The sequence below is a fragment of the Cavia porcellus genome, unplaced genomic scaffold (assembly GCF_034190915.1).
Source record: "Cavia porcellus strain 051 isolate PalLab524CR breed Dunkin Hartley unplaced genomic scaffold, mCavPor4.1 scaffold_32, whole genome shotgun sequence".
NCBI lineage: Eukaryota > Metazoa > Chordata > Mammalia > Rodentia > Caviidae > Cavia > Cavia porcellus.
This window is the reverse complement of record NW_026947515.1, coordinates 36064315-36074953: the sequence shown is the minus strand read 5'-3', so window position 1 is coordinate 36074953 and position 10639 is coordinate 36064315. Positions and strand designations below refer to the sequence as shown.

General features: G+C 50.3%; 1 protein-coding gene across 19 annotated transcripts in view; it reads left to right on the top strand.

The window, feature by feature from the left end:
* Nucleotides 1–806: 806 nt before the first annotated feature.
* Mink1 (misshapen like kinase 1) overlaps nt 807–10639 on the top strand; it is a 53323-nt gene continuing 43490 nt past the window's right edge. For 6 of the 19 annotated variants that reach the window (XM_013148785.2, XM_063241734.1, XM_013148786.2 and 3 more), the window contains exon 1: nt 808–1104. In XM_013148785.2, coding sequence (XP_013004239.1) covers nt 1048–1104 — 57 coding nt within the window. In that variant the 5' untranslated portion in view covers nt 808–1047. Of the gene's footprint in view, nt 1105–10639 lie in introns of all 19 variants that reach the window. The other 13 variants (XM_003466288.5, XM_003466285.4, XM_003466284.5 and 10 more) reach the window with 3 other exon arrangements.

Below are 10639 nucleotides of genomic sequence, written 5' to 3'. Positions count from 1 at the left end.
CCTCCGGAGTGCTGGGATTACAGGGATGCACACCACACCTGGTCGGAAGACAACTGTTACATAACATAAGGCAGCCTCCATGAGCCTAAGGGCTGGGGTGCTGTGGCAACATGACTAGATCTGAGGTGCCCAGAGCAGGATTATAAGGGATTAGTTTTTCCGTGGGTAACTGCCCCAACAGTTCCTTTGTGCCGAACCCTTTAAGACACAAAGGTCTGCAACAGGGTTCCCCACCTTCGCCCTGAGGTCCCCTCGATACTCCCCAGCCCGGCCTCGCGTCCCTCTTCCCCTCCCCAACACCCACGTGGTTCCTTCCAGCCAAATTCTCACGGAGGCCCCGCCCTCAAAGGCTCCACTGTTGCCATGACAACTGGGTGGGTGGACAGCGCGTCCTATCTAGGGGCCACCCAGTCCTCGCGTGGGGAGTTACCATAACAACCCCTCTAGTAATAGAGGGGGTTGGGTCCTCCCTCCCTTCCCCCGCAAATAGAGTGGTGGGAGGCTTGAGTGGCAGCTGGGCCTGCGAAAGACGTTGGGAAGGGAAGGAAAAGCGTCGCAGGATATGTAAGAGGCAAACGGGAGAGAAAGGGCAAAAAACTAAGGGAAGGCGCGGAAAGGCCCCGCGCACGCGCGCCAGTCAGTGGGCGCCAGCGTGCCCGCCAGGCCGCCGCCCACCGCCCGCTCCAGGCCCGCGCGGCCCGGCTCGGCGCCCGCAGCCCGCCCGCTCTCCTGCGCCTGCGCGCAGGTGCCGGCGCCTGGGGGAGGGGGCCCGGCGCGCCGCGTCACGCCGGCTCTTCCTCCCGCCGGGCGCCGCCGCTCTGCGCATGCGCCGGGGACTCGCGGAGCTCGGGCTGCAGACTCCCGGGCCGGAGCTCCTGTCAGTCGTGGGTCGGTCCCTCTGCCGGCCCACCCCTTCCTCCTTCTCCGGGGGAGGCGCGGTGGAGTCCGCCCCCAGGCTCCCCCAATGGGGGAGAAGCGGCGACCGCAGCCGTGGAATAGCCGAGCCGGAGAGTGAGCGGCCCAGGGGCCCGGTTCACCGCGGAGGCCATGGGCGACCCGGCCCCCGCCCGCAGCCTGGACGACATCGACCTGTCCGCCCTGCGGGTGAGCGCCCCCCGCCTGGCTCCCGTCCGCGCCGCAGGGGAGGGAGCGTGGGGCTGCACGCTTCACGTGCTTCCGGGGCGCCCCCTCCACAGCCCTGCTTCCCTCGCGATCCCTTCCCCTTCCCCAGCCTCCCGCGGCGGCTGGGTCCCCGCCCTCCTCTCTCCTGGCTTCGCTCGCTGCAGATTCTGGGCCAGTTCCGTCCCCACCCTGTGGTGTGCCGCCCCCACACCTCCCTACCACCCATCTTTACTTTGGGGTACTGTACCCTCTTCTTCCAAGGTATTTGAGGGTCTTCTCTGGCTTCTGTAGACCCAGTTCCCCCTATCATCCGCACAGTGGGTATTTTCACTGTGGCCCTCACCCTTTCTTGGCCCTCTGCACCCTTTTCCTTACTTACATCTCCGTACCCCCTCCCTTCCTCGGTTACTCACATTCTGACTTTGCAACTGCCTTGACATCCTCCTACTCACCCTTGTCTCCTCCTCGCCTACCCGAGTCGCAGCTCTTCCCAGGTTGGCGTTTCAGCCTCCCGTTCCACCCCACACCTCCCACGGTCTCCCTCAGGCCCACGTTCTGTTTTCCCTGCCCCTCTTCTCCCGTTTCAAGCGCAGCAGTCCAGACTCTGGCATTTCCGATCTCAGGGCCCCTGAATTTACATTATCAACTCCAGCAGGGCAGCACTGGGAGGACAGACAAGTGCATTGAGGGAGAAGGGGACGCATTTATTTCCTTCAGAAACTCTAGCACGGTCTGGGAAGAGGATGTTTACATACATGTACACACAGAAACCGCATGCTGCATGTGGTGGTCGGATCGGGATAGCAGGAGAGGTGGGGACGCTCGGAGAGCTCTCAAGGGAGGAGCTAATTAGGAAAAGGGTTAAGAGGAAGCAACTGCAGCAGGAATTTCTTCAAAATAGCCATTTATTGTCCCACGTGGGGCACTTACTTTAGGAGCTTTTAGCAGCATTTATGTTTTCAGCAGGAAGCTTTAGCTTAAGGGCGATTTGGTGATTTCAAGGTGAACCCTCCAGGCTGTTCCCTCCGTAGTGTTTGGGTCCCATGCCCTTCCAGCTCTCTCGGCCGGCCAAGGTGAAAGGAGAGCAGTTTCCCATCTTTAGGTTGGCTTTTCGGGAGGCCCCTGTTCACGCTGTCTGGCTTTTGAGTTAAGGAACATGGCCAGTCGTGGGAAAAGGCGGTCAGCCACACAGGTGCCCCGGATATGATGGGAGAGACTTTGAAGAGAGCAGAGTCATGTTGTTAATTGGGTTTCTCTAGGTGACACAGTTTTTTTCTCTTGCCATTCAGGTCATAATTTGTTTGGAGCAGCGTTGGGCTATGAGAGCGGACTTGCTAGAGAAGGGATAAGAAGTTGCTGGTGAGGGAGACTGAGCATTGAGTGGCTCTGGGCGTCAGTGGGGAGAGGGTCTTCAGGCTTCACAGGAGGTAGTTGCAGGGGTAAGCTGGTGTGCTCAAATTGGGTTGTAAGATGGAAAATCAGGCTGTGAGTAAAAGTCCCTTAATCCGCTGCACTCTGGGATGACTCTGCCTCTCCCCCTCCAGCTTGGTTGTTCATTAACTCTGGTTCCAAGTTCCCTGAGTGAAATACAGTTGTAAAGTGGGTGGGTCTAAACAGTGACCTTTGATTTGAACCCTGGGGGACTCTACCTGGGTTTGCCTTTTAGCTGCTTCTTGAAGCTTGGCTTGGACCATCGACAGGACACGGAGTTTTCAGCAATTCTGCAAATACCCTTTGACCTTGGATGTGGCATTTCCCTTGTTGCAGCGATATTAGCCTCCTCCTTCAGTTACCTCCTGCCTTGTTCTCTGCTTCTTCCCCTCAAGAGAGCTGGGTGTCTGTTCCCTCTGCTTTTGTCCACCCTCCCTCACGCTTGTCAAGAAAGGGTTTCATATGCTCCTTTTCCACCCCGTACTCCAGGGCTTGAGGAAGAGCTGTACATTCTTTAAATGGAACTGGAGAGGGCTTCTTTTCTCTTTGCTGCTGATCTTTGTCTGCCTGTCCCCTCCTTTCTGCCTCAGACAGCTGCTGTGGCCCTGGAAAGCAGCTGGCTCAGTGTTTCCTTGTTGTAGTCCTGCCTGTGTTCCAGGGAGAAAGTGTAACCTGAAGAATTAGCAGCAAGGCCCATCTCCTGCTTACTTAATAGTCTGTCGTCTCTTCGTGTTATATCATCTTGGGGTAGGAGGTAGGAGAGGAGCATATGCAGCATTTAGCAGCTTCGGTTAAGGAGCCCACGGTATCCTCTCTTGTTTCAAGGTAAGGTTTGGTTTTCAGCTGGTGGTGGGAATAATAGGCTGTCATTTGGGAAGATTGAATTGCATTAATCTCTTAGCCGTGTGTGGAGGGTAGATGGACTTGTCACTTTGTGACCTTAGTTAAACTTGACTTCTTTGAAAGTGTAGGTCTCTGTCAACATAGTAGCATGCTGTGTTGGGAGAAGGATAGGGTCAGGAGTTCAATCCTGAGCCATATAATCTGGACCTCTGTCCCCTTTGTCTTTACTCAAGCTACAGACTGTACAGATCCTTACCGTCTAGGCTCCATCCTCTCTCTCTCTCTCTTCGTTCTTTTCCCTTTTTGGTTTTTTGAGACAGGATCTTGCTATGAGTTCAGGCTGGCCTTGAACTCATGGCAGTCCTCCTGCCTCAACCTCCCAAGCGCTGGGATTACAGGTGTGAACCATCATGCCTGGCTCCATCTTCTCATCTGTAAGGTGGGGATGGTAATAATATTGAAGTTAGAGTTGCTGAGCATTAAATGAAGTTCTGCGTATATGTGATAATCTTTACCCTTATCATCAGTGGAAGCCTTCCAGAACAACTGTGTATAAAATAGTCCTCCTTCCCTTCTTCTATTGTTTGCCTCCTTCTTTTGTATATTGAGGCCAGTCTGTCTGTATAGTTCAGGCTGGCCTTGGGTTTGCAGCAGTCCTCCTGCTTCAGCCTCCTGGGTGCTCACCACAGGATTACAGGAATGCTCACCACGCCTGGCCTCTGCTTTATTTTTAAGTAAAATTTTATTTAGTGCTCCCTTAATCTGCTTTATCTTTCTTCATAGCATTTGTTACCAGCTGACATCAATTTATTTCTCACCATAACTAAATGTAAATTCAGACTGAGGGTATAGCTCAGTGATAGAGCGTCAGCTTAACATATGGGTTCAATCACCATACCACAAAAATAAAATACAATGTAAATTTAGTAAAAGCGAAGATTTTGAGTATTTTGTTCATTTTCATAACCCCAGTTCCTAGAAGAGTGTTTTGCACATAGTGGCGTCTCAGATGTGTGTTGAGTGAGTGCTTGTTATAGTAACAAAGTTCCTAGTACAGTGCTTGCTTAGAGATAATCAGCAATGTCAAGCTTCTTAGGTTTCTTCCCATCCTGTATCTATAACCACATTAAGAGTTAGCTGGGTGTGTTGGTGCATGCCAACACCTGGGAAGCTGAGGCAGGAGGATCACCGTGAGTTCGAGGCCAGCCAGGGCCATGTAGTGTGAGACCCTGACTTAAAAAAAAAAAGTGTATCTTTTCTGCTCTGTGTGGTGACTCCAGTGCTATAATCCCAGCCCCGGGGAGGCTCTTTCTCTGTGACCAAGCCTGGTTGTGGTCCAGAGGAATCTTCTGACTTGGATTGCTTGACCTCCCAAGCAGTCCTCCTCCTGTGAGCAGGATGGATGGGACGAGGAGAGGAATATCCCAGGCAACTGCTTTCTTTTTGCATTGTTCCTTTTGGTGACCCACTTCATAAATCAAACAGCTTCTGTTTCCTAAGTAACTAGAAGTTGTAGGCACCAGTATCCCTGAATCCGTGGAGCTGGGGTTATTGTTACTGAAATAACATCATGGAGCACACTCAAGAAGGACTTGTTGCCAGGTGGTAGTTGTTGACAGAAATGTTCTTTTTCAGATGATTTTGTGTTGTGTGTGTTCTCTGGAGGAGTCTCTTCCCTTCCTTTGCTCTTGGTGTGCCTGTGGAGCCAGGGTTCTGGCCATGTATTTTGTGGCTGCTGAGCAGTGTGGGACTGCTGCTGTGTTCTGATGTGCCAGCTGTCTAAATGTTGGTGACAGATGCCATAGGCCAGAGAATAGGAAGCCTGACCTCCTGCAGGAGAAGGGCATTTAGTGACTTTCCCTGGAGAACTGCACATGGAGGGGGGCATTTGGGAACTTGTGACATTTGAAATAAAGTGAAACACTGTTTTTCAAAGTGATGGAAGGAAGATTATAGAGAACTTTGATAGAACTAGGTGTTCGGCCATTCCCCAAACAGAGAGACACCATCACCCTTTATACTGTGGTGAGGAAAGATTGCCATGGTTGTTCGCAGTGGTGCATCCCTGTAATCTCAGCATGTGGGAGGCTGAGGCAGGAGGATCACCATGAGTTCCAGGCCAGCCAGGGCTAAAAGTGAATTTGAGGCCAGCCTGAACTGCATAATCAAACCCTGTCTCAAAAAGACACACACACAAAAGAGAGAGAGCGCCATCTACGAGGAGGAAAAGGGAGTCTTTAGAAAGTAAGCTTTTGGCAGTTAACAGTAAGAAGGTCAGCATGAAAGCCAGCTGCCCCACCCCTGTTTCTGCCTCAGGAGCCCAGCTCATAGGGTCCGGATTTCAGAGCTGCCCTCCGTTCCTTGGAGCTGTGAACTGTGTGCCAGGCCAGAGTAGCACACATGCCTCGGGCTGTGTAGAACACCCTTTTGGTCACTTAGGGGACAGGATGGCAGAAAATGTTGTAACTGCTGTCAGCAAGACTGCCTTCTAGAGGAGTGAAGAATGTAGTGACCTCTTAACCCAGCAGTAAAGCAGTGCTGAACTAGAGAATGTCTCGAAGCCATCTGAGAGTCCACCTGCCGTACTGTGCCGTCTGAATTTAGATAAGACCAGCAGTGTGCTGTCCTTCACTGCGTCGGGCAGTCTCTGAGCATTTTTCAGTCTGCTGTTGAGAACTAGATTCTGTGACTTATGGGAAGCGTGTGATCTCGTGCTCAGCAGTGTATACCAAACTGTTTAACCAGAGCTCTAAGAGAAATCACCCAAGATACGCTTTGCAGCCGGGCATGGTAGCACATGCCTTTAATCCTGGCCCTGAGGGAGGCTGAGGCAGGAGGGTCGAAAACTCACACCGAGCCTGGACAGTGTGGTGAGACTGTCTGTAATTTTAAAAAGTGAAAAACAGGGTCAGGAGTGTGACTCAATGCAGAGGCCTTGACTTCCAGGCCCAGTGCTAAAAAAAAGGAAGGAGAAATTTTTTTTTTTTTTTTTTTTTTTTTTTGGCTTTTTCGTTTTTATCGGTACCGGGGATCGAACTCACGACTGCCTGCTTCCAAGGCAGGTGCTTATGCCGCTGAGCTAAACCTCCAGCCCCCAGGAAAAATATTTTTTAACCAACTAGGGTCCTCTCTGTCTTCTTCTGCCTCCCCCCTCCGCTTTTTCTCCCCTTTTTCTTTTCGGAGGTGGGATCTTGCTGTGTTGCCCAGGCTAACCTTGGCCATCTAGACTCAACTGATCCTTCTGCCTCGGCCTTGAGTAGCTGGGACTGTGGATATATGCTGCTGTTCTAGGCCGGTTTCTCCTTTTATTAACTTACGCATTCCTCACTATCTTAAATCTTTCAAGACTGGTATTAAATCTGACTCCATGCTTTATACTCATCTGTAGTCCATGGTTAGTGGTCAGTCATTTTGAAACCTGTTCATCTGTTCATTCATTCATTTGTTCTCTTTCTTTCTTTCCTCCTCCTCCTCTTCCTCCTTCTTTGTATCAGGAATCAAACTCAGGACCTTGTGCCTGCCAGACAGGTGCTTGTGCTGCTGAGCTGTGTCCCAGCCTGAAATCTGATACTTAGTTCCAACCCCTTAGCACCTATTTATACCTTCGTTCATCTCAGTTTCTTCTGTGGTTTGAAGAAATAGAACAAAAAGTAATCAAATAAAACAAAAGGGAATAAGTTAACTCTGTGGTATTTCTTAAATACCCAGAGTATGTAGAAATAGGGAAAACCTAACTGGTTGGCTTTCCTGGACCCTGGCCACAACCTGCATTCGTTCTCTCTTCTTGCTAGTTCTTGCCGTTCTCCCTTTAGCCATCCAGTCTTTGGCTTGAATTTGGGCTTTTCCCGTATATAGGAAGCTCCTTCAGAGACAATGAAAAGACACTGTAGTTGAGATTCTTTTTACTGGAGGCAGGAAATGGTGGAGGAAGGAAAGAGAGGGAATGGTAGTGATTCAGGGAAGCCCGCCCCTAGAGATCTCGTCCTATCGGGAGGCAGTGTAAGGATATGAATAGGAGCTCATGTTGAGGAGAGACCTGGGATTGGACACAGAAGACACAGTGACAGAAGACAGCCACGGTACAGTGGCGTGGATTCCTGTAATCCCAGCTGTCTTGGAAGCTCAGGCAGGAAGATCACAAGTTTGAACAAGTTTGGACAGTTTAGCAACTTAGCAAGACGCTGTTTCAAATTAAAAAAAAGAGGTGGGAATCCAGCTCAGTGTAAATGTCCTGGGTTCAATCGCCAGTACTACCAAAAAAAAAAAAGTCATGATATTTCTAATGTAGCAATGGGGAGAAACACTAAGGAATCGTAGGCATTTGCTCTCAGTATCCACGGGTTCTGCATCAGTGAATTCAGCCAGCCTCAGATCAACAGTATGTAAAGGGAAAAAATTGGGTCTGTACAATATACTGTAACAACTGTGTATGTCGCACTTGCACTGTACTAGGTGTTACAAATAATCTAGGGGTGATTTCAGTGTGTACAAGGATATGTGTAGTCACTGTGCAAACATGCCATTTCATGTCAGGTTCTTGAGCAAGATTGTAAGGTCCTGGAGCCAATCCTCCAAAGATTCTTAAGGATAACCCTATATGAAATTGCAAGTCATGATACACTGTAGCAGGAAACTTTAGCATGTCATGAGCACATATAACAATAGTTATTTTTTGGGGCCAGAGATTTAGCTCAGTGGCATAAGCGCCTGCCTGCCTGGTACCAAAAAAACAACCAATAGTTATTTTTACTTTTTATAAGACAGAAATGTTTGGTTTGTGTCTTGAGACATAAGTTACATGTCAGAAAATCAAGCTGGGATTGCTACGGAAGGAGTATTTAGCTGTGAATTAGCAGGTAGCTTGGTGATGGGAGAATTGGGAGATTCCAGGGGAGCCATTCTTAGGGTGGATCAGTTGATTAACCAAGGGTCAGGAACCCAGGGATGAGTTGGAAACTCAAGTTTAACTTCCAGAAGGATGCAGGGAAGGTTTTTTTTTTTTTTTTTTTTTTTGTCTTTTTCCTTTTTATCGGTACCGAAGATCGAACTCACGACTGCCTGCTTGCAAGGCAGGTGCTTATGCCGCTGAGCTAAATTTCCAGCCCCTCTATTTTGTTTTTAGAACCAGGAATTGACTCAGGATCTCACGCATGCCAGGCAGGGACCATACCACTGAGCCCCAAAAGGATGTTGTTGAACTATAACATAGAAGGGAAAATGTAGTTTGTTTCCAAAGGTAAGGGCGGAGCCCTGGATATAGCTCAATGGCACAGCACCTGCCTGCCAAGCATGAGGTCAAGAATTGGATCCCCGGGGCTGGGGGTTTAGCTCAGCGGCATAAGCACCTGCCTTGCAAGCAGGCGGTCGTGAGTTCGATCCCCGGTACCGATAAAAATGAAAAAGACAAAAAAAAAAAAAAAAAAAAAAAAAAAAAAAAAAAAGAATTGGATCCCCGGTACCCTCCCTCAAAAAAGTCAAAGGAAAAGGCGCAGTACTGTGTAACCCCACGGGGAAGGCCTCTGAGTAGTGGGTCTGTGGGCTCAGCTGGGACTCTCAGGGGCTAAGCGAGCTGCATGTCCTCTGCTGTTGGGGTGTGAGGGAGAGAGGGGGTATCCCTACATGTGACTCCCCAGAGTAGTGGCAAGGGTTTAGCAGGTGGTTAAGTTTCACAGGAAGGAGGCCCAACTTAGGCTTTTCTCTGTGGTCTATGGGAAGTGGGATTCTTCCTAACATTAGATAGATACTGGCTATAAATAGATGAGACTTTCAGTGTAAATGAATTTACATGGAGAGCCTCATCTATTTATTGAGCATACAAGTAGAGGATGAGTGGGATGTGTAGGGGGAGTGTTACTGATTTTGCATATGTGAAGTGAGATGGTTGGAGAAGCCACAAGGCTGAGGTTCTGGGAGGAGTCAGACCCAGGAGCAGCCTGCTTATCGAATTGATGGTGGAGTAGAAGAGGGTAGGATGGGCTGTGAGAATCCAGGCTGGTGGCGCACTGGATGGAGCCCGAGAGGCTGGAGGGAGGGGATGGAGGGGGCGGGGACTGTTTGCCTGGAACACTGTGATAGTGGTTGGGGGAGGAGGCCAGAGGCTTTAACACAGGAGTAGCTGAAACCTCATAGCCTGGGGTGGTTGAGCCCACAGCAGGAGATCGCCAGGCTCCTAAGTGACGGCAGAGCACAGAGTTTCTGGAGTCGCCTGGGCGCCCTAGCACTGAGTTCATGTGGCAGCAGGTGCATTTGGCCCCATCGTGGCTCCTTCCTCACGTCCTTAAAGCAGGCCTGACGCTGGCTGTGCTTCTGAGGGAGAATGGAAAGTTTCTCAGGCCTTCTTCTGCCAGGAGCCTTTCGAGGCTGGGATCGGAAGGGCTTGGGTTGCTGAGTCGTTCCTGAACTCAGAGGACGTCCAGGGGATTGAGAGGAGTTTTCTATGGACACCAGTCTTTGCAGAAACAGCTGGAGGGCCTGCAGTCATCCTCAGATTCCATCTCCTTCTATAGCCACTTAGTGTCCTCTGACAGTGCTGGCCTTGACCTGTTCCTTTTCTACTTTGTCCCAGAGCATTTGATGGGATTTGATTATGTGTTGCCTTAGATTCAGTTACGTCATGGTTCTTGTTTTTCCTACCACATCTGTATGTATAAAGACTGATCGCGTTTCCTTTTGATTTTTCACTGTCCTGTGAGCATGCTCAGCGTGTATTCTTGTGGCTTGTCCCTTCCTACAGGCTCAGGCCTATGTGGTGGGCCCCGGGGGCCCCAGTCCCATATGTCCTCGTATTTCTCAGCCAGGGTGGCAGTGCCTGCTGAGGTTGTTTGGGAACGTTGAGGAAGGAAGCTTAACTGTCCCGCGTCCTGGGAGCACTGATGGTACTTCACGTGCGAGAATATTAACCCTCTAGTAGTCTTGGGGACAGTGGGAGCATTGAGGAATTGTTCTTCTGTCCAGATTGCCACGAGAGCCCTCTGTAGCTTGTTACATGGACATAGGAGAAGCCAAGGGGAGGCCTAGACAGCTTGTGCTGTGGAGCAGGGTTGAGTCCCTACGTATCCTTCTTTCTGAGTGGAGAGAGAATATAGTTCTAAATAACTTTTGCACATGCAGGTGTCTCTCAGGCCTGCAGCTTTCTTTGTCTGCCGAGCACCTCTGAAGGTAGAACGGGGAGGCTCCAAGCCAGACTGAAGGAAGATTCTCATGTTCTCGCCTCACCGCCCACCCACTCTTTCTTCCAAGGCAC